Source organism: Tachysurus fulvidraco, chromosome 1 (genome assembly GCF_022655615.1).
Source record: "Tachysurus fulvidraco isolate hzauxx_2018 chromosome 1, HZAU_PFXX_2.0, whole genome shotgun sequence".
In the NCBI taxonomy this organism is placed as follows: domain Eukaryota; kingdom Metazoa; phylum Chordata; class Actinopteri; order Siluriformes; family Bagridae; genus Tachysurus; species Tachysurus fulvidraco.
Window position 1 is genome coordinate 26,320,114 of NC_062518.1, and position 23,607 is coordinate 26,343,720.

Genomic DNA, 23,607 nt, shown 5'->3' on the forward strand with positions numbered 1-23,607 from the left:
TAATTGTATTTAAACATGCCTTTTTATCTCACTACAACGCTAACTCAACGAGAACCCTGAGCTTGTTTCTTTGCAACTAGACGGTTCAATCTGGGGTAATGGGGGACAACCTGAAGTGTGTTGCTTATATCCAGTTTATTCTGTTGTTTTGTTTTGGTTGCCGTCACTGCAGAAAACCCCGCTTCACACAGATAGTATGTCGGAAATGGCAATAGGGATTTAAGTGCTGTGGTGGCAATCTCAGGGTATTCCGCCATGACTTTAATCCAGAACACCAGCAGAGTTTCTTACTTTCTAACGACGTCTGTTTCGTACTCATTTTTGCTAATTCGTGGGTTAAACACGTACACCAAGCACTGTTAAACAGTTAAACTGGAAACTCCAACCTGAAAATATGCGCCAACTTCCTGCTCCTTCAGTTCTCTCCAGCGCTGGAAAGCTGATCCTATATTAACACGTCCTACTTCTCGCCTTATCGTAAGCCTTTCTTCGCTTTCTTTCTTTGTTTTTATCCTCCATGTCAATGTTAAAACCACTTTCTGCTAATGTCACACATGTGCACTGAACACTCTCTCCAGCCATATTGACAAGACACGCCCCTTTCTGCTCATTGGCTACACGTTAGTTTTGTTTTTGTTTTGTTTGTCGGCCCGACTCAGTTTTCTGAAGCGTTTCTCAAACAACGGAGACCCCACCTTTAATCAAGTAGGACTGACTCATATTACACGAGTAATTGCCAGGAGGCAAAACACTATCCAGCACACGGAAGCTGTCCCATGGGAACACTGGTATGAGATTTACACTTAAATGTGTGATGTTTCTACATATTAAACTGTACGTTGCATGTTTTTGGGATATGGTTAAAAAAAAAAACCATGCAGACACATGGAAAAGATGCAAAGGAAAATTCCAAGTTTGAAGCATACAACTTAAGAAAACAATTTTTTTAAGTTTAGAAAAACACACTAAAGGTGTTATTGCATCATAAACTCTTAAGAGCTAGTCAGGTTCCAAATACAGGCCACAGAACACCAGTTTACCAGGTATTAAATGGTACAGGTGTAGGGCATGTGAAGTAAACTCATAATAATAATAATAATAATAATAATAATAATAATAATAATAATAATAAAAATACCAACAACACTAAAATAGACATTTCAAAACATTTGAAATAATAGCAGGTTGTACTCAGGATCATCCACATCAGAGGTATGATAGGTTTGGGTCTGAGAAAAGGTGCAACTGATGAACATTGGCTGATCACAGTGGTGATGCAAGAAATCTAGATGTGTAATTTGAACACTGGTTGATGCATCTCAATTTGTACGTATTTGCATAATATACCCAATAAGGCCCAAAGTTTGTGAACACTTGATCACACCCATGTGTCATTCAAACCGTTGTCACAATGCTGGAAGCAAACGACTGTAAAAATGTCTTTGTATTACAATGTCCCTTGTTCCTAAACATAGAAAAAATGTATGGTATTCAAAATTAATCCTTGCATGATTAAAAGGTTTATTTAAAGGTTATAACAATTTCCCCTATTTCCGACATCTAATTAAATCTCATTAAGAGACAGAACATCTACAGCACAAATGACAAACACCAGTAAATAAAAGAATGATTTAATAGATTATGTCTTTGTTTCAAAATCCATTTTTTACACAAAGTACTTTAATAGTCCTGACATACATCAGCAGCGCTGTCTGCCCTTCTCTGTACCAGTGAGAGACAGACAGACAGACAGACAAAGACAGAAAAACCTGCCTGAAAGTATGAACAGTCATGTGACTACCAAACCCTCCCAATAAGCAAGCACCAGCTACACACTGGCAGCCTGTAAAGCCAAAAAACGAGAAGGAAAAAAAATAGGCACGATGAGCATTTCTAAATATTAAAAAAACTAAAAATTAAATATAGAGCACATTACTGTCTGACACAAGCATAAACCTTGCAGATTGTAACTGGCTACAGAAAGGAAAATAAGACATTTCTGAAATCATGGCCTTCAAATAAACCCGAGAGTCCAATGATCCCAGAAGCAATGTGCAGTGATGTTGGTGTGTGTGTGTGTACACACACATATACGTGTGTAGGATAAGTGTGTGCGTGTTAGGTGAAGCTCTCGTAATTAACGGCGGTACACTCCAAACGCGACAAAACTAAAGAAAATAGTTATGCCCACGAGAGAGGCGGTGGCAGGAGCAGTGAAAAACTGGCGGTACTGAAACTGGAAGTACCAGAGAACAGAGAGCATGAGAACGAACAGTGGGACCATTAGGCTCCCCACGTTCAGTGCCACATGCACCTGATCGGCGGCACGGGTGCCTGCGGGCATTGCCCGCGTGGCATGCTGTGAGATGTGGCAATGCAGGACGCAGTTATCAGCTAGGTTCAGGGAGGCCAGAGTCTGGGCATCGTCCTGGAGGAGCTGGCCCTGGTAGATCAGACGCACCTGGTGCTCCTGGCCAGCGAAGTAGGTCCTGCACATACAATCACATACACATGCATAGCTTAGCACAGATTTCAGTCAAGATTTCAGCTTTAAACAAATGCCAGACAATTTGTGTTAATCGCTCTCTACTCCATTATGAGTGGTCAGTTTCTAAACACTGGACGCTCTTTGGCCAGAAGACACGTGTCTCCCAATCCGGCAGAGACACCTCTGGAGCACACAGTAAGACGTCACTGCCTTGACCGTGTCAGTGCTGTGCTGAGACCAGTCATAATCCTGTAGAGGTTCCTTTTGATGGATGAAGGATAAAATGGAGGGATAACAGGTCACATAATAGATCAGTAGATGTCCATGTAAAACATTGACCTATAAAATCTACCCAGCGAACGTAGCTATGATCTAAACCCACCGTGTATATCCGAGTGGCCAAGGAGTGTGGAATTCTATGGGCAGTCAAAGAATGATGGTTGTGGAATCACCGAGATGCAAATGTATGATCTAAAATTCTGGTGAGCAGTTCTGGTGCACCTCACTGTAGCCCTTGGGCAATTTCACTGTTTAACGGTAGTAAAAAAACAACCTGTTAGTAGCTATACCTTTTAATGTAGCCGATGGTGTCCTCGGGGTTGACCTCTGCTATCCTCTCTGTGTCATTCAGAAACTTCAGCCTTAGTACCATGTTTCTCTCTGTGTTACTGGGCACATCTTCAGAAGCGGATCCCTGTGTGGCACTTGAGGCACTGGCTGGTGGCTGCATGCTGAGCGAAGGTCCAGGTATGTCTCTGCGTCTCAGACCGTCGAGCCCCAAAAGGCTTTCTTCTCCTGCACCCTCTGCACTGCCTCCATGTCCCTCAGCTCCTCTCTCAGCTCCTGCTTCAGTTTTGTCATCTTCCCTTGAGCTGTGAGGTGGCGCAGTAATGTCACCAGGAGGGTTGGCCTCTTGGCTCTCCGGCTCTGCTGAGGGCACCGTGCCTGGGCTGGATGAGACCAGGTGGTCAGGAGGCTCAGCTGTGTGTGTGGAGGCCCAGGCCAGGACCAAGATGAGCAAGAGGAACACGACTCCGAAGAGCAGAGTGACCTCATCGCCCACGCCCTCAATCAGAGCCATCCTGGGCGACTTTGTCCTGGACTAAGGCAACGTTGTATTAGGCACCTGCAGCACAAAGAAAGAAATTGTTTTGCAGTATTCCCATAATATCCAAAGCTCATGGTTTCACTTACATTACAATACCTTAACAGACTATCCTTAATGAGATCATATCTACCAACACCAAAATAAGTGTTCATAAATCTGTCTAATACTAACCAGAAATTTCAAATGACCGAAAGCAGTTCAGGGGAAAAAAGGAGGTCATCTCTGCTATTTACACTGATGTTAGACAAAAGAAAACGACTGATTCCACAATTAATACCAATGTCTTGTCCGTCCCTGATGAAAAATTTGGAAATATAGTTCTTCTAAACAAAAAGCACACCTCACACACAAGTCTGCCTGAATACGACTGCACCACTGGTGAACTAACAGACTATTTACTGAAGCAGATTTCACAGGTTCAGACCCAAACCTCTAAAGGATAGTAAATGCAGGAACACGTGTAATGATGACGACTGGTATGATTGTCATGAATACAGAACAAGCTGTTTAATCACAGCAAACCCACACAGAAGATGCTTCAAATTACTCGTCAACATGGGCTAAGAGTTCTTGTTACGTCAGAAGGTACTCTGTGTGTGTATTATACTTGGAAATATAAAAAGCGGACATTCAGAAACTTGTCCTTTAGCTACTCTACCAGTTTCCTGGCTGTATGCTTGGAATCGTCATGAACCTTCGCCTCAGTCTAAAGTAGTAAGCACACTTGAGCAGGTTTTCTCCACAGACCTCTTTATCTTTGGCTGAAGTCTTCCCTCAACACTGACCAGTCTCCATATCCCTGAAAAATATCACCACAGCATGATGCTACCACCACAGGCTCCCCTGTACGGATGGTATACATTTTCTCCAGATGCTGCAATTGGAAGTCAGTCCAAACAGTTTCATTTTTATCTCACCAGACAAGAAATCATTCCTAATGCTTTCAGAGTCCTTCCAAGTGCCTGCCCTAAAGCTTACATCTAGCCATTCAACCATAAATGTCTGGCTGATGGAGGATTTCTGAGATGGTCAGAGGAGTTCTTAGTCAAGTTTCTGAACAAGGGTCTTTTAGACAGTTTCTGAGTTTGATTAAATGAACAGTTCTAGAAAGGGTCCTGGTGGATCAGTACGTCTTCCGTTTCACAAAGATGGAGCCCACGGAGCTCCGAGGAACATTCGGTTTATGAACGGGTTCATACCCTTGTTCATATCCACTTCTTGACACACTTTGATCGCAGACGTCTATAAAGATTTGCCTGGACTTTGTGGCTTGTGATTTTTGACTGAGCTGAACCGTGAACTGTCACCTTATACGAGCCGAAAGTGCCGCTCATGCACTGCATCTCAAATGACTTACTACACACTACTCACTCACACCCTACACTCTTAGCATTCAGTCATCCTGTAAAGGAATTTATCATCATAGTATCTTCTTCAGTGGAACACGAAACAGTTTCCCAGTCCGTGGCACACGATCCCAAACTTACATAATGCGACAATCTATAGCTTTAGCAGACAACACGGACAAGTTTTTAAAACTGTGACAAATAAAATCATACGCATAGTCGGCCATCTTGAAAAATGTTTCTCACATTGAGATGATCGAATTAAACAGAATGAACCTAAATACAGCTTCGTTTGCTTTAGCCGAGGGTCTGAATATTTATCTAAATGACACATTTCATCTTTGCATTTTTAATAAATGTACACAAATGTCTAAACCTGTTTATTTTGCTTTACCATTTTGATTAAATACACTTTTAAAATAAATAAATAAAATAAAAGTGTCATGTATAACTTTTGGAACCCAGTGCACTTTGCTGTCACTTCAGCCATGTTAGTTGTTTATCTGAACCTTTATGTAAGCAAAGGTATGAAAGTAACTAGACTTTTACAAGCCTGGGTTAATTTCCCTTGCTGTAAAAGTGACACAGTTAAACTTGTGGCTCTGTGTTTATGTTAAATCAGTAGAGGAAACGTCTCCATACTCATTTCTGCTCCTGATTGGTGGCTTTGCTGCTGTCAGGTGCGACTTCAGATCGTTTCTCTCCTGGATAAATGACTGAATGATGCTTTAATACCGAGAACTAAACATTACATATCAACACCACAGGTGACGTTTCAGCCTAAATGAAGCTAAACGTGTTGTTAAAGCACATAATCAGGGGTCATGTCGGTATCTGGATGTTTTATAGTCAAAGTTAAACCTTTAAACGACGATTCTGTGGGAATAAAACGATAAACAGAGCGTTAGTTTGTACCTCAGATGATCTGCTACATCACAACAGCAGCTCCATTACAGGCTACAGCTACAACACAGTACTACAAGTTAGCTTAGCTGCTGTTAGGGCGGAAAATACTACTAAAATACTACAATTATATAAACATACAGGACATTAGGACATGCTGTAAGAAAAGGACTTACTGTTGTCATATCACACCTCATGACAGTACAGAATTGACCCCGTTTTACTTTATATTTGCTGATATTTGGCGGATGGATTGACCATATTAGCATAAACCACCATTTCCGGTTAAAACACTTCGAGCGACAAAATAAAAGTCCTTTGAACAAACGTAGAAAAGTCTAACAAAACAAAACAACTTGAGCAAAAGTCCTCGAATAAAAGTCCGTGATCGGTTTTTAAATCGGTTTTAAAGTTCACGCTTTCTGCTTTCTGTACTGAAATCTGGTTTAATTTCTTTCATTAAAAGTAAAGTAAAGTAAAGTTTAAATTCTAGCAATAATTAATTAAGTTAATATTATATGCAACAAATAACACATACGAATGCTCCCAAGTCACTTTCAAGTCTTTTCAATGAACTCTTTCTTACTTTCCTCATTAGAGTAAGAGTCTTGTGACATCCATCCTATCCGGGGGTGATTATTTGTGCTTCTATGAACTTTCCACATGTGTATTTTTGAACCAGTTGCACTTTAACCCCGTGTTTGTTAAGTGTTTTGCATTTGCAGATGGATTTTTGAGATCTATATTTCAGAGCCAGTTACTGGAATAATATCATCTGTATTTGATAAACCAGTTCAAAATATGAAATATTAATAAAAACATCCTAAAAAAGGACGTGATAGCTGAGTGGTTAAGGTGTTGGATTACTGATCGGAAGGTTATGAGTTTGAATCCCATGGTCCACCAAGCTGACACTGCTGGGCCCCTGAGCAAGGCCCTTAACCCTCAATTGCTCAGGCGTATAAACTGAAATAAATTGTAAGTCACTCTGGATAAAGTTGTCTGTTAAATGACAGAAATGTAAGGGCCAAATAATATTGTCCCGGAGGTCTGTTGGAAGCTCCTCCACCTTCACCTTGCTACTTGTGGTCTGAATCTCACCAACCAACGGAAACTTCTTTTATAAAGATGACAGGTCTATTTTTGTTTTCGTTTATAATTAGAACCTTAACATATACAGTTTACAAACTTTCCTTAGGCCATTTTACCTCTATCAAAGTTATAAAAAGGGCAGTGTGGAGAAGGAAAAGAAGGTAAGTGTCATGGCTGCTTTTGGTCATGAACTGTTTTTGGAATTAGAATCGAAAGTAAATCAAGCAACTGACTGCGATGCACAACTGTGTCATTGGTCAGTGGAAATGTGGCCGGTTTCCTCATTATTTCATAAAAGAGTAAGTGGATAAGCTCGGGCATTGAGCCCAAGTATTGAATTTGCATTGAGTAGGTGTTTGTAGAGACTCTCAACTTGTCCAATGATGGTTCAAAGAGTTGTCGCTGCGATAGAAGGAGGCCATCATTAGGATAAAAAAACAAAACTGACACAGAGAGAGAGAGACAGACAGATAGAGAGAGAGACAGACAGATAGAGAGAGAGACAGACAGATAGAGAGAGAGACAGACAGAGGAAGAGAGAGAGACAGACAGAGAGAGAAAGACAGAGAGAGAGAGACAGAGACTTTATGAAAATTGTGTTCAGATATTTATGGAGCTGTATCAGTTGGTCTAAGTGATTAGAGTCAATGTTCTCAACTGTAAAAAGAATCAGTTCTGATTTATTTTCTCCAATTAGTTCCAGCTATTCCATTATTAGGCTTGTTAGTTAAAGTCTGCAATCTTTGTTATTTATTGGAGCTAGTGTTCCACAGAGCACACTGCTATTAAAATTGTTATGATGACTCAGTGACCGGATTACTTGTTTTAGGTTATTGTAGTTTATTTAAAATAAACCTATTTAAATGTCGCACTGAACAGGCTGATGCAGCACCTATATGAAATTGTGGTACTTTTAATAATTATGGGTTGTAAAGAGTATAGTAAAACAGAGATCAAGCCACACAACACCCCAAGAAAAAAAAAACAGACGTTTGTTTCCTGCTTTTTACTTTTTTTTAATAATCATTTTATATAGACATTTTAATATGTATTTATAAACAAAGATTTCCAGTTTCCCCACCTAATACCCAACACAGACATCCACTCAGTCTTCTTACATTCAGAGGAACACTTGCCATAATAAATAATCTCTCTTCCAAAAACAAAAACAAAAAAAAACCAAACAGAGCAAAGCCAACGCACACAGCGACGGTGTCACGATGAGAACTAGATTACACGAAACAAGTCTTCTGTATTACTGCCATCTAAATGTTTCTTTAGTTTAATTGATTTGACCAAAACACACACTAAAGCATAACAATGTCCGACAGAAACGTACGTCATACCCCTCATTATGTGTTTACAGATCAACCTAAAAGTTTGTGTGTGATACTGGAGGTGAAAGATCACTAACGAGTGAACCGACACAAAGGGACATGTCCTTTAATCGTCTTATGAATCCGGCAGTCCACTGCATGCGTTGCTTTGCGTTGCATTGCGTTCCTTTAAACGTCAAAATAGATCATTTGTTCTGAGAAAATAAAATCTATTGATATAATCCGTCTCGTTTATACATTCATCATGATCTTACTGGAAGCCTGTTCCTTGTGTCCATAATTCACAGATTCACAACACACTGTGCTCCTTGGTTTCATGACGTCACACATGCACGGTCAGTCAGATATGGTGAATTGAGCAGACTCTCTTTTGATGGCTACATCTGAAATTCATAAACATCTCTACTTGATTTTACGCTCTATACCTGGATGTCCTTCTTCTGTAAAAGTCCTCTGGGTCCTGAACGGCTCTCTTAGATGGTTTAAAACACTAATGTGAGACAGATAATCGACAATGGAGATAAAAACACTAGCAGAGATTTTAGCAGTGGAACAATATAATAAACGAGTAATAGCGTGCCTAAACCTTGTTAACAAAAAATAAAATAAAAAATAAAATACCAAAGAAAAGTACCGACAAAGACCAAAGACACTCAATCTGGACAAGATATAAAACCAATCTTCAATCACAGAAGCAAGAGGCTGTGTCCTCCGTTAACATGCATAACCTGGACATAAAGCAGCTTCCTTCAGGAGTAAGGGGGTTAAGTCCTAATGTACCGTTAGGGTTAGCGGAGCTCAGAATTACACTGAATTATGTCTGTGGGACATAAAGGTTAGAATACAGCCAGATTTCACCATTTATCCGCCAAGAACCACAGCTGTGCTTAATACATATGCCAGTATATCACAATAATGTTCCTTGTATTTCTTAAATTATTAAGCCACTTTCTTCTGCCTGCATTTCAGCATCACTGATTCTAACCTGCGGTTATGACGCATTATAGACACACTTTTATAAACAAATCGCTGTCCAATTTCTGATTTCTGTATGTGTGGAAAATCTAATTTACTCAACTTTTACCCGTTACATCGATTTATCTGGATGTTCGCATGTTTTAGTTTTACGCCAGAGCTAGGAGGCTAACATAGTGAACACCAAATCTGAGGTATTACTGCTGTCTTGAGATTTGAGGACACGGATTAGTGAATTAGCTGGATTGGATTATGAGCCGGGATTTCGTTAGGACAACAAGGTTGTCTGGCTCAAACCTGCTCCAGAGCAGGCGTATTCTACACAACCAGGATTATAATGTTAAACACATGTACATATACATATATTGTAACTTTTGTGAATATCAGCTGAGCCTGGGCAGGGAAAAGAAAATACCAAGTTGCAGGTGAAACAATGGATTGAATTTGAAACATTTTATTTTAGCTGGTATGTGTTTCTCTACCTATATGGCTGAGTGTTATCACGGTGAAATATTGCCGTTGTCATCCTGTTCTTGTACACTGGCATGCTGCCTCGGATGAGACTTAGACGAGAGCAAAAAGGAGCCATTCGAGTAACTGAAAATAACAAACCGACAACAAATATAGCAACTACATTTGTGCATGACTATTGTAATTTCCTGACATGAAGTATTACACATCTCTTAACTGTATTTTTTGTTTTCTACCTCCTCATTCTCAACACCGACTTTCTGCTCATGTGTTCCGATCTTCCGTCCAACATTTACATCATAACTGAATTATTTGTAGCTCTGTTTGAAACTGATGTCTAGGAGCACAAAGTCATCTCGGACAGCTTCGGTGTATAGCTTAATATATGTACAGCTTAATATAGCTCTGAGGTGTGTTTAAAACCATCATTATTAAAGAGATTTGATCTCTTATGTTATGTACAAAGAATCTGGCCCCAGATTGTACTGTAAAATAATCTAATTCATATACCAACCAGCTTACTTACTTAACATTTTTTAATCTGAATTCTGCTTTCAGAAATGATTTCAATTCCGGCTGTAGCGAGGTCTCGAAGTCAGATACCACACTGAAAATCAGGGACTTTTTTTGTTTGAACATATTAAATATATTTAAATATTTAAATCAAAGTAAATAAATGTTTCATGTTTTGAATTTATTGCACTTTACTTATTTAAAAGTAAGCAAATTTGTGATTTGTGAACATTTGTGACCATGTTAACTGCTTTGTACAGGAGGCCTAATCTCTAATATTGAATCATGTGTTCAGACGTTTACTGTGTTCACACTTTGTGATCTAAAATGGACCACAAGGTTTTGCACAAGTGTGAGTCCAAAAAAAAGGGGGTGGGGGTAGATAGAGAGAGATAGACAGAAAGATAGATAGATAGAGAGAGAGAGAGAGAGAGAGAGAGAGAGAGAGAGAGAGAGACAGAGAGAGAGACAGACAGAGACAGAGAGACAGAGAGAGAGAGACAGACAGACAGAGACAGACAGAGAGAGAGACAGAGAGAGACAGACAGAGAGACAGAGACATACAGACAGAGAGAGACAGACAGACAGAGAGAGAGAGAGAGGGACAGACAGAGAGAGAGAGAGGGAGAGAGAGGGAGAGAGAAACAAATGAAATACTGAGAAACTCAGGTACTCTTCAAAAGATATGACTTTTCACTCAAGCTGTTCTTGGTTATATAATTCCTAATGAAAATTGTTGTGTTAAACTATAAATGAATGCAAAATAGGATGATTTTCATTAGTGTTCCCTTTTGGCACACTAGTGCTTTTAGACTTTTGGACCCCACTATACGCAAAATCCTACACATGTTTGAGATCAAGTTTGTGTGACGATAAGCAGTCATTATTTTTTAGTTAGTTTTGTAGCTCCAGTGTAAAACTAATGCCTCAAAATGTGATGCTGACTCACTGTATTCACACTTGGCGTTGAATCGGATTTTATCCCAAGTCATTTGTTTTACAAGCAGCACTGCCTTTGCACCAGAAAAAAAAAAAAAAACAGCAAGCTCTGGCTCTGTGATTGTGTTGTGCAGGTTGTGGGTGTTCTGGGAGGTCGGAGGAAGTTTATGGGTGTCACAGTTGTTTCCAGAAAACACTGTTTTTACATTTTGCCCAGAGAGGTACCAACAACCCTTCCCTAAGTCAGGAACTAAATACACCCACCCACTGGCTTGGTATCACCACAAGTTGTCCTAAAAGACAGGATTGTTCACATCCTGCACACACACACACACACACACACACACACACACACACACACACACACACACACACACACACACACACACACACACACACACCTTTTCCCACAAAACACCATTGTTTGTTTAAACAGAACGTTGCACATGCTTGCAGACATGCTCTCTCTCTCTCTCTCTCTCTCTCACACACACACACACACACACACACACACACACGTGCACGCACACGCTCGCAGTCACATACACACTCTTCTGCTTTTCCACCGTCATAAACGGACCTCCAGGAGCTTTTTGTGCAGGTACTGCTTCACTTCCTCAATTCCGTTCAGCTTCTCCAACTCCAGATATGGCAACTGATGAAGACAAGCAGACACATGAGGGGCGTCACCATGAGCAAGTGTCTTCTAAACACACTCCACACACAACCAGACTTACCTGTAGTATAACATAGCCCAGGAGCTGCAGGTGGCGGTCTCTCATAGCCCGGGAACCCACGAGCACGTCGGAGTTGTGGCAGTAGTGCCATTTATCATTTACAGACATTATAACCCTGCGTGTAAAGAAGCACACAGATGCTGGTGAACACATGATTAAGGGTTGGACACATTAGTCAGACATACTATATATAAATGTCCAAGTTAAATGCAGACCGCCAACAATACGACGTCACTAGGTCATGAAATACAAGGTCAGGACACGGGACTTGGTCTAAACCCTGTCTTATATGTTTTGGGCACTGGATCGGTGTGTAGATGCAGGTCACATCTGTTCTTTTTATTAATGACATCGGAGTAGTAGTGATAGAAAGACATGACAAAACAACCTCAACCTTAGTGTATTTCATTCGTTCGTTCATTTGATCGATTGATTAATTCGGGCAGGACTGTGGAGTGTGAACGAGCAGGAAGTCACACTGAATGGAACACAAGTAACAAGTTAGTTGAGGGCACAATGCACACATTCGTGCATTTATTTGAACCTAGGAACAATTTAGAGCAGCCAGGCAGCCTAATGGGATGCCTTTAAGAACTGGGAAGAAACTCGAAGACCCAGATGAAACCCATACGAGTCACTGGAACAAACAGGAGACCCTGGAGACCCTTGTATTTACGACGTTTCAGGGCAAAGCTGAAAAGCACATCTTTTTATCTTCTGTTAATAAATGGATGTGTATCAACACTTTGATCTGATGCATATGGACCCAATTTTTTTTTAGAAAAATCATTTTATTTGCTATTTATAAAAATGCATTTAATTAGAAACCAGTTTTTGAAAAACGTGACAATGGACTGACCTTTTAATGGGTTCCCCAGATGTCCTCTCCATCTCAGAGGCTTTTGCTGAGTGCAGCTGGATTGGAGCAGTAACTGTATTGCTGTCTCCTGCGTCATAGGTTATACCTTCATAGAAAGGTGTGATACTGCAGTCTGGTCCTGAATTGGACCCTACTTGGATGGATGCACCGGTCTCATCCTCCAGTATCTTTCCGATAGAAAACTGGAAGAGAGAGTCCTGTGGCACATTGGCCCCGGGTACAGCTGGCCCAGCTTGAGCCAGACATTCTGAAGGACTGCTCAGTGTTGAGCTGTCCTGGCTCTCCAAAGAGTGCTCCTTAGCCAAGCTGGTGTAGTAATCTGAAGCTGGGTAATAGGTATTGTAGTCCAGTTGCACTGCTCCGTTGGTGCCTGCTCGCTGCATGTGGGGCGGCAGGAAAGCGGAATCGTTTTCGGGCGGTTTGTCGACGCCCTCCTCTAGCGGCGGAGAGAACGGTGAAAACTTCTGGAAGTCTGAGGTGAGAGCAGCAACAGAGGTGGAACCGTCCGGTGATTTGGGGTTCACGACCACGCACATTGAAGAGTCTGCTGTTAAAGAGACTGCTGCAGAGCCTGCTCTGATGGGAAGAACATGGCCCGCATGGTCTATCCACAGCAAAAAATCTGTGTGTGTGTGTGTGTGTGTGGGGTTGGGGGGAGAGAACGAGAATGAGAAAGAAGAAGAAAGACATCAAATAGATAAGCAAACGTGTTGATATTTCGACATCAGGATGTTAAAAGTGTTTCTGTACCTGTGTAATATCCTGGAGGTAGAACCTCATCTTGCTTGTAACCATGCTCTCCAACCAACTGCCTGAGTGCCTCAGCAACAAGACCTTTGTAGCTGTAACATAAACGCCAAACTGACCATCACGACTGGCTACGCAACATTTTGGGAGTACTTCCTACTGTACACCTGTTAGAAAAACACTGCCATCTACTGGCAGAGAGCAAACACATCTATGTGTAATGACTGTGATGATTGCCTTAATCCAGGAGCGCATGCTGAAGACAATTAAACACTCAATACTCAATCAATCAAATGATATACTGTACAATGTAGTCCTCTGACAACTCATGAATACATTTTAAATGACCAATATATATGGATAAATAACTCGGTAGGTTTTTGTAATATAAAAAAAATAATAATAAAAGAAACCAAGATAAATTACATCAGACCCTTTTCCACCCTCGTTGTGAAATACATTGTATAAAAAAGATAAGTGACAAACGGGAACAAAAAGGTACAATAATCTGACTGTGTGCACACCCCTAAACACTCTGTCTTTCTGAGTAAGAGTGTATCAGCATGTCACATCTCATCTTTTCTTGGGAATAAAGTCTTTCTTGCAAAACCATCCTTCATTCATCAAACTGCATCTCCTGTGCACAGCCTGCTTCGGGTCACGCCGCAGATTTTTAGTCGGATTTAGGTCTGGATTCTGGCTTTGGTCATTGAATAACAAAAGATCTTCTTTTGGTTAAGCCATTGCTTTGTTCGGGTGCAGGCTTTGAGTCACTGTTTTGCTGACATTCCTTTTCATCTTCAGCTTATAAAAGACACCTGAAGGTTTTGCATTAAAATCAGCTAGAATCTGTAATCAGCTGAAGAAAAATAGCCCTAAAGCATGATGCTGGCACCACCGTGTGTTGTACTGTGGGTCAAACAATACCTTTTGGAATTTCCTTTTTGAACTGGTCTCATCAGACTAGAACACATTTTGTTGTTACGTTGTTTGGGAGCTGCATGATAATTACTTATGAACATGAGACTGAACTAACCTGCTTATAAATAGTGTGCACACTTATGCAACCAGTTTATTGCTGTAACGTTTTGCTATATTCTTCCTTAAAATTCAGGTTTTTTCCAGATCATTTTTATACGTTGTAATCTCACATTGAGGGTGGAGTTCTGACATGATTTATATCTTGGTTTAATTTTTAATTTTTATAACAAAACCCTGCTATTTTAACAAGTAAATATTTCCACTGTATATTTTACAAATGCTTTTCACAATCCACTGATTGATTCAAGACCAGTTTCATTTCGATAAACGGGCAAATCTAAATAAAAACAAAACAAAACAAAAAAAACGAATTATCCAAGCATATTTAGCATATTTAAAAGTATTTATTTGACAAAAACCTTCCTCTTACAAACAAGACCATTTAAGACTGTTTTTAAAAGAAATTGTGACTTTTTTTCAATATACAGTATTTATAGATAGATTATAAGCTCAGACAAGGGTTAAATTAAGCATATAACTAAATAAAAATATAACTAAAAAAAAAACTAGATGAAATTTTATTTCCTGGCTTTCCCTTCGAATCATCACTGGACCATATTTTGCATCTCTCATCCTATATTTATTGTTATTATATATGTTATGTTACCCAAGTTATGTTATGTTATGTCTGGTTTGCTCACAAATGTGGCATTTGTTTATTTTGCCCAATTCACAGTGAAAGAGCTGTGCACTGACCTGTACTTGCGGTTGACCTCGTCAGCAGTGAGCGCGTGATCAAACATGAGCACTTTGTGTGAGTCCTGCAGACGAGGCCCTGTGTACTCTCTGTGCTCGAGTTCCACCGCAGCGTCCAGCAGGGACAAATAGCGGCGTACAATCAGAGCATACGGACTGTCTGCAGAGCAGCACACAGCAAACAATCCAGCTTAGTGCCACAGGCTGAAATAGGAGTCCGTTATAAAGACGTGTCTGGCTAGTTTTAAAACGTAAGTCACTAATTCTGCCAAACCTGTTTATCATTATTATTATTATTGCTATTATTATTATTATTATTTTACCATTATAGGAATCAGCTGTAGTTAATTTCAGTTTAGACTGGTGCATTAAAACAACAAACCCTCTATTTATATCTTCCTTTGGCTAACACCAGTGCATTTTCCACTCTCTTTAGCCCAAGAACATCAACAATGAAGACAAATGTGGTTTAGTTAGGCTAAGTCAGCTAAACGTATGATCTCTAGACAAAGCAGTCTAACCTGCATTGGATATACATGTACGCTCACACATTCTTTATAAATTCAGACACAGCGAATTAACTTCCCTAAGAAAAGAAATGTGATTTAAGGATTAATCATGTACAAGGTGAAGGAAAAGGCTCCGATTTCGAATCTATTTTGTTCCAAAGTAGAATAATTGTGATTTCAATATTTCTGATCATTCAGCTATTATCGTGGACTCACTGGTGACGTTGCTGATGAAGGAGGGTGAGAAGACCCGGTGCAGCACCAGGCTGGGAAAGTGTCCGAGCTGGAAGAGGGACATGAGGATGTTGACTGTAGCCAGTGGTGAGCTCAGAGCCTTCAGCTCCAGCACCATTTCCAGCTTAGAGAAGAACTGAGTCTCGTTAGCTGGCCGATAACTCATGCGGCTGAAAGGGAACACGAGCTTCTGGATCACCTGCCAGAATCAAAACAGCAGCATCGAGATGAACAGATTCAATAGTTTTTGGAGCACATCATATAATATCGTACTAAACGTCACGCTGTCCAAAAATCAATTCCAAATGCTAAAACAAACAAAAATTCAAAGAATCGAGAATCGCTACAAGTCAAACAATTCGTATCCCGATTAGAAACCGTAATATAAATAGCTTGTAATACATTTATTTATTTAGCAGAAATCTATAACCAAAATGACTTCAAATGAAGAATACCTTCCCTTCTTACCTTGCTGTCCAAGTACTCGCACTTTTTGACCAGGAACTCTGCAATGGTGTCTAGGAGTTGTGTTTCTCTGAGGCGATGGCGTGCGATATATTTGGCGATAAGAGCCATGGTGTAAGGGGTGATGCTGTCGACCTTTTTAGGCAGCTCCTCTAGTAGAATGAGAGAAAACAGTACGGTACAGTTACAGTAAAACTGACAAGGTTTACAACTCTCTGGTCCCACATTAACAACCTTTGAAAAAGAGGTGAACATTCAGGCAAATAACAAAATGTACACTGTAACACAGAGGATCAACTCTGTGTTACAGTGTACATTTTGTTATTTGCCTGAATGTTCACCTCCTTTTCACCTGATCTTCCATTTTTAAATAGTTTTTTTATTGTATACTTGAGACTGTATCGGTATGTTTATGTACATCAGAGTAACCGACCAATAAAAAAACAAAAAAAAACAAACAAAAACTGACAAGGTTAATCCAAACAGCTGCTACAAATAAACATGACCATAACCACAAGCTTGATTCTCAACTCCTCCAAATCTAACAAAAGGCTAAGAAAAGACAATTCAACATTAGCTATATTTGTTTAATAAGTGGCCAAACCCACCCGCTAGGCTGCTGACGAACTTCTCCTGCCGGTTCTGGTAGAAGAGGTGAGAGCTGAAAATGAGCTCGAGGCTCTTGTTGCTGGCTTCTCGGGCGCACGCCGCAAGCATCTCGTCCAGTAAGGTCATCTCGTGGTCACGTACGCAGCTGACACTGGCCAGCGTGTGTTTGACCAAGCGCAGAATCTTGCGGTCGACCACGAGTTGTTCTGCCGAGGTGGTGTCGGCTGCCTGCAGCACGCGCCACTTAGTGCGGTAGTAAGAGAGCAGCAGGAAGAGTGTCTGTGGGTGACGCTCACGCTCAATGTTCTTCTCCAAGCCTGCCAGACACGACTCAATAAGCGGGTGCTGGCTGGATTGGTGCAGCTTCATGCAGCTGCTGAACACCATGGAGATGTCCTTCTGATTAAACTGCGACAGGCGGCTCTGCGACTCCTCCTCCAGCACCTGCACTATCCGAGAGTCGCTGGGCAGCCCTGCAGGAACACAAACTTTTAGTCAGTCGTAAATACACGCATCATTTTAAACAGTGCTGTGCCTACATATAAATTAGTTAAAACATCAGGTCAACATTAGTTAAAAATCTACTTTGCTGTTGTACACTTACATAATGGATTTGAAATTATTTGCCTGGTGCAACACACTCAAAAGGTTTATTAGCTGAATACATGCTTATGGTGTGCTACTAAAGTACTAAACTGTGTGTGTAGGATTTACTTTCCCCTAGCAAGCACCTGTTCTTATTCCCTTAAAAGAGCAAATTGGCATGCAAATAATCACATATTAATTGAAACAAGATGTCAAGTGCTGCAGTTAAGTTAGACAATATGCCACAATGTGTATGGTGCTTATAACGATAGGGAGAAAACCCTCCCAAATATGACACAAGAAATAAATAATTTAGGGAAACCAGATCACCGGAGTGGCACGGAATAGTGAAAACAATGTTCGGTATGATCAAATTGTGAAAGAGTCCTAGAATAAACACAGGACCATCTTTTTGATTACAGCAGCAGATCTACAGCGTGCAGGTGAGATTAGATACTGAAGCATGAGTTATTCAGTTATTTCACCCACAGTGAATAATTCTAACTTCTTAAAAAAAAGACATTGTAATTTCAAACGCTATTTCTGTTGTCGAGTTATCGTACTGACATGACATTGACCGTTTTTGCTGACCTCAATTTTGCCCATTGACCTGCATAATCAGTGTGAGCTGAAGCTGAACAAAACCTTATATTGCAACGTGTGATGCTGCTAGCTTTAGCAGAATATGCTGAAAATATCAATTACTGCAAATGTCGATTATTGCAAAATCTCATTACTAAAAGGGAAGATTTTTTTAAGATGAAAGAAGATTAAAAGTTCTCACAAATCCTCTGGCTTACCAAGTGCAGCCACGGCATAAAGGCAGTTGACGATGCTAAAGTTGTCAAACTTGGAGCAGTCGTTAACAATGGCGTCACAGAGGGTATGAAAGTCCGGGTGATCCAGAATCTGTCGAGTCGTGCCATCAGCCGAGCTTACAGCGGGGGGTGAGGACAACGCTCCCTCTGCAGTCACCCCACTGCTCCCCAGGCTAACTCCTCCACTTCCAATCGGTCCAGCCTGCTGGAGTGCCAGGAGTTGGCCAATTTTTTGTAAGGCGATGGGGTAGTGGTTGTGCGAGATTTTCCCCGGGTTCTGAGTGACCCAGCGGAGCACCTCGTCCACGCTCCGTGAGCGGTCGATCAGACGCTTCATGGTGAAGAATGTGTCGTAGCTCATCTTCTCGTGGATGAAGTTCCAGGTCTTCTTTTTGCTGTGGTGCATGTGGGCATGGGGCTGGTAGTGTGGAGGGGGGAGGTGAGGGATCTGTGGCGGAGTGTGGTAGTGCTGATGGGGCGGGTAGTAGGCTCTGTGGGCATCCACGCGGCCCTGATAGAGCGGAGGAGGGAAACTCTGGGGAGGCGGGATGTGGGGGTGATGAGGGGGAAGGGGATGGTGATGATTCTCCAGCATGGTTTGGCCTCCCCCTATTAGGCCAAAGCGGCGACCAGGTTTACCCCCTGTACCACTGTACAGGCGCGTGGCATACATACTGGCTGGAGCACCTGGATCCAGAAGGCAGGAAGGCTGTGCAGGCAAGGAAAATCTCCTGCAGATTAAGGGGCCAAGGCGAGAGAGCAGTGCCAGCATGGTACATGGGGTGATTCGACACTAAATTTCAACGCTGTATACCTAAAAACACAAACTTCATTAGTCTTCAAAGCACAGATGTTACACAGCACATATACAACTCGCTCTAGTTCACATTCCTCTCTCGGTGTTTATCCTAAACAGAATGAAACACTGCAGTTGAACAAGTAAACATCAAGACAGAAACTCAAGTCATACGTTCCCACGTGAAACTGACTGAGTCATGAATATCTACAAGGACAAAGAAACCAGCTCACTTCTTAAAAATGCGTCATAGTATGAATAATGAAGTATTGCATGATGAATGAATGAAACAATGTTGTAACACTTGTTAGGCTTTAAGAATAAAACAAGGACAAAAGAAGAATGTATTGGTTCATTTAAGATCATTTAAAGGAGTTTATCAGGAGTGGAGAGGGGACTCTTTGTGTGTTTACAAAGAAATTTAAGGGATGCTTTGTAAATGAATTAACATTATGCAAAACAAAAAGGTTAATCTGAAACGTTTGGGACACTGTGTACATACATACACACACGGCGGAGAATTAAGTAATATTACACAACATAAGCTAGCAAACAGAACCTACAGCAATAAGAGTGACTGAGCTTGCATGAACATCGTAGAAGCAATCATCAAACATTTCTGGCTCAGGCGATACGCATGAACTGTTGCTTGCAGTGATGAGTAGTTATAAATCCTGCCCATTAAAATCAATGGTGTCACATACACGCAAATAATGTGTGCAAATAACTGCCTTTCTCTGAATGGTGGTTTGAGGCAAATTACCTCTACATGTTCCATCACCATTTCAGGACCATCATTTTGTTTATCATCATCATCTGTTTATTATCTCAGTGTCTTTAGCTTGAACTACTGAATAGAACATTTTTTCACGTAAATTTGTTTCAGAAAAAAAAAACCCAAGTCTTTAAGTGTGTAAAGAATAAAATCCTCCTTCTGCTTGTGAAATAAATCACAGTACCATAATGAACTTCAGGTACATGGATATGGTACCTGCTTTACCACATTTCTTAAGAAAAAATCTCTGATTATTATAATTTCCATTTCCAGCATTTGGCAGACATCCTTATCCAGAGCGACTTACCTTATCTCATGTTTATACAACTAAGCAATTGAGGGTTAAGGGTCTTGCTCAGGGGCCCAACACTGGCGGCTTGGTGGACCTGGGATCGAACTCACAACCCTCCGATTGGTAGCCCGACCCCTTAATCACTAGGCTACCACACACCTTATCAACTTGCACTGTATACAAACTCTTAAAATGGCAGATGTACAGACGGTGCACTCTTACATTTCAGCTGCTTAAAAAAATATCTAGTTTTTCAATTTTTACTTAAATAAAAACATCCAACGTGACACTTGCCGGGATTAGACACATCTATGCGGTTGTAGGGACATGATAGCTTAGTGCTTAAGGTGTTGAAATACTGACCGGATGGTCATGGGTTCAAATCCCAGCTGTCACTGCTGGACACCTGAACAAGGCCCTTAACCCTCAGCTGTATAAAAATATAAGTCACTCTGGATAACGGTGTCTGCTGTAAATGTAAATCAACTTTTTAGTCCATCTGCTATAACTCTGTCTCCTTTATATTCGAATCATTTCAGAGACTCTAACTTTTTATTTTTAATTGTAATCCATAGTGACTTTTTTTTACAGCCAGACAGAGTCTGAACCCAGCAGTGTATCCGTGGCAGACCAGAGATGCAGGGATGTGAACTCATACCCTTCTGAAACAACACACAGTGTATTAAACAAACCGCCCATGTTACTTACATGTTGAGTTTAAAGCAGGGCGCAAGACTGCAGATGGAGCCTGAAGCCATCCGGGACAACAGGAGTCATGGGGGACAGGATTATATTCAACAACAACAACACCACCGAAAGTAAAAGGCGTGTTTAAGACGCTAAAATTACTATCATGTCATTTCCAAACCGCATACAAGTATTTCTACGGGAAAAGTGGGAACGTTAGCAACCTGTCGGCTAACTGTAGAGTAGCTAAATATGTAGAGTAACCGGTTAAATAAAAAAGCGCATAATAAAGCGGTTTGTGTGCTGATTAGAGAAAGACGAGCGGGTTGTGGAGACGTTAGGAAGGAGAGATGACAATGTTTCCTGTGTGGAGTTACACTATAACACCGATACACTGACACTGTAACACGGCCTGTCAGAATGCTAATGCTAATGTTGCTGTTGCTAACACACACCGGGGCTCGAGCTGTGTATGTGTAGATGTGTGTGTGCGCGTGCGCGTGCGCGCTCCGCCCCGTGGTTCAAGCGCTAAACCTCCGACTCCAACAGCACTACAGAAGTGTCCAGTGTCCGCCGGGGACAAGGCTGACATGTGTCCTGTAATGTCACACGCTTTACATACAGACTCTCCTTGCACTTCGGCAACAGCGATCCGCCACCCCGGTGTCCGCCATGTTCCCGGAAGTCAACACTGATAAACGGAAAACGCGTCAGGGTCACGGGAACGCGCAGAGCTGTAGGTTAGAGATGTCATGGCAGGGTTATGTCTTATTCACACACATACACATAAACAGACACACACACAGTAACAAACCTACTGTGACATCCCAGGAATAGGGGGTATAAAGTTAAATGATGATAACATACATTTTACTAGTCAGTTTTCCGTTGAGATGGTTTTTATTAAGTGTTTTTTTAGTAATCATCTTAGAACAACAATTCACAGTTAATTTACTAAAAAATTCTGAATATTCTTAAACTTCATATACATATATGTGAGTTTTGTGTGATCTGAGATGCTTTTCTGCTCACCACGGTTGTAAAGATCCTTTATCCTTTATGTTATCCGAGTATTTCTGTCATAAGAGGGGTTGATAAGTGTTCTTATTAATATAACATGGAGATCTAAGATACTACTACAAGTAATAATTATAATAATAATAGTAATGATGATGATGATGATAATAATGATGATGATGATGACAATAATAAAATCTTTAGTCTTTTGACAGATAATTCACCCAAACACTTAACTGTTTTCTTAAACACTTAAATACTTTTAAAGACCAAATACAAATTATTCGGAAAAAAGTTTGTTAAAATTTTTAAAATGTAAAATTTCCTCTATTTCTCTGCTAATCTCTGTTTGAGCAGTATGGTTATTTGCACGTGTTACCAGCAGGTGGCAGTAAAAGTTTATAACCAAAAGTTTATAACCAGTTTATAATCTAATTTAAGAAAATTTTACAAGTGCATCTTAAGGCGAATAAAATTATAATATTCATTCATATTTCATCACTGTTCTGCACTATTTGCATAAAACTATATGTGTATATGAGAACACTGAAGGCACCTTATAGTGATAACGAAGTAGGTCATTCAGTGTGAAACAAAACAAAACTAAATAATTATTGTCATTATTTCAGGTTGGAATGGCTCCAATGCATGCTTCCCTATGAACTGCACTCCAGGCTCATGGAGATTACTCTTAGGCAATATTGTGAAATAGATATCCAAAGTAAAAGAGCTGTTTTTGTCCAGTACACAGATAATTGGAAGACAGCAACTGTACTTTAACTATTCCCATGCAAATAACTGCCTTTCTCTGAATGGTGGTTTGAGGAAAATTACCTCTACATGTACCATCACCATTTCAGGACCATAATCTTTGGATAAATGAATGCAGACTGATTAGGCAGCTGTTAATTATCTCAAAGTGTCTTTAGCTTGAACAACTGAATAGAACATTTATTTAGTTTCAGAAAATGTAAACTTACTTGTAGAAACAAAAGCTGACATGCGTGTGTGTGTGTGTGTGTGTGTGTGTGTGCATATATATATATTTATATATATATGCACACACACACACACACACACACACACACACACACACACACACACACACACACACACACAAACATATATATATATGGTCCAAGTGCTCTCTGTATTTATAAATATATTGTAGATATTTATTATTTTAAGCTTTTCTTTTCATTACATTTTTTGGTTTGTCTTTGATAATATTTCATTTTGCACACTGCTGGGGACTATTTGTAGCTCACGGATACTGTAAATAAACATCCTTGCACAGTCATACTATTGCAGCTGAGACAACATGTTTGTGCAGAGAGCACTAACTCGAGGTATTAGAGACATGGATATAACCCTGTCTGCCTGGGTAGTGACCAGCAAGATATATGGACTGCTTTCAGTCTTTTTATTGTGACTTTTACTAGGATTTAAATCCTAAATGTATGCGTTATCATTATTACAATCAGAAGACCATGTGACAGACTTGCCTAGTATGTGTTTCATTGTCAGTATTTTTTTTTAGCCACTCA

General features: G+C 40.4%; 2 protein-coding genes and 1 long non-coding RNA gene across 7 annotated transcripts; 1 reads left to right on the plus strand and 2 right to left on the minus strand.

Moving 5' to 3' along the window:
- Positions 1-1,615: 1,615 nt before the first annotated feature.
- tmub1 (transmembrane and ubiquitin-like domain containing 1) lies at positions 1,616-6,487 on the minus strand. Of its 4 annotated transcripts, XM_027169553.2 has the most exons (4): positions 6,022-6,160; positions 5,585-5,818; positions 3,058-3,614; positions 1,616-2,489 (listed from the first exon to the last, which is right to left on the minus strand). In XM_027169553.2, the coding sequence occupies exons 3-4, from the start codon at positions 3,567-3,569 to the stop codon at positions 2,138-2,140; spliced, it is 864 nt and encodes a 287-aa protein (XP_027025354.2). In that variant the 5' UTR covers positions 3,570-3,614; positions 5,585-5,818; positions 6,022-6,160; the 3' UTR covers positions 1,616-2,137. The 4 variants fall into 4 exon arrangements, with proteins under 4 accessions (XP_027025354.2, XP_027025356.2, XP_027025353.2 ...); XM_027169555.2 differs by lacking the exons at positions 5,585-5,818; positions 6,022-6,160 and adding an exon at positions 6,432-6,487; XM_027169552.2 differs by lacking the exon at positions 5,585-5,818 and having other exon boundaries at positions 6,022-6,178.
- Positions 6,488-6,962: 475 nt separating this feature from the next.
- On the plus strand, positions 6,963-16,119 carry LOC125142762. Its single transcript, XR_007142207.1, has 3 exons — positions 6,963-7,098; positions 15,254-15,524; positions 15,981-16,119. It is a non-coding gene; the product is annotated as an uncharacterized LOC125142762 (long non-coding RNA).
- On the minus strand, positions 7,938-21,775 carry fastk (Fas-activated serine/threonine kinase). 2 transcript variants are annotated; one of them, XM_047815542.1, is made up of 11 exons: positions 21,065-21,775; positions 18,476-19,307; positions 17,090-17,563; positions 16,485-16,633; positions 15,999-16,215; positions 15,274-15,433; positions 13,540-13,631; positions 12,769-13,411; positions 11,910-12,024; positions 11,701-11,827; positions 11,493-11,573 (listed from the first exon to the last, which is right to left on the minus strand). In XM_047815542.1, exons 2-10 carry the CDS (start codon positions 19,263-19,265, stop codon positions 11,741-11,743), a joined length of 2,727 nt encoding a protein of 908 aa, XP_047671498.1. In that variant the 5' UTR covers positions 19,266-19,307; positions 21,065-21,775; the 3' UTR covers positions 11,493-11,573; positions 11,701-11,740. The 2 variants fall into 2 exon arrangements, with proteins under 2 accessions (XP_027025089.1, XP_047671498.1); XM_027169288.2 differs by having other exon boundaries at positions 7,938-11,827; positions 21,065-21,774.
- Between the last annotated feature and the right edge of the window lie 1,832 nt (positions 21,776-23,607).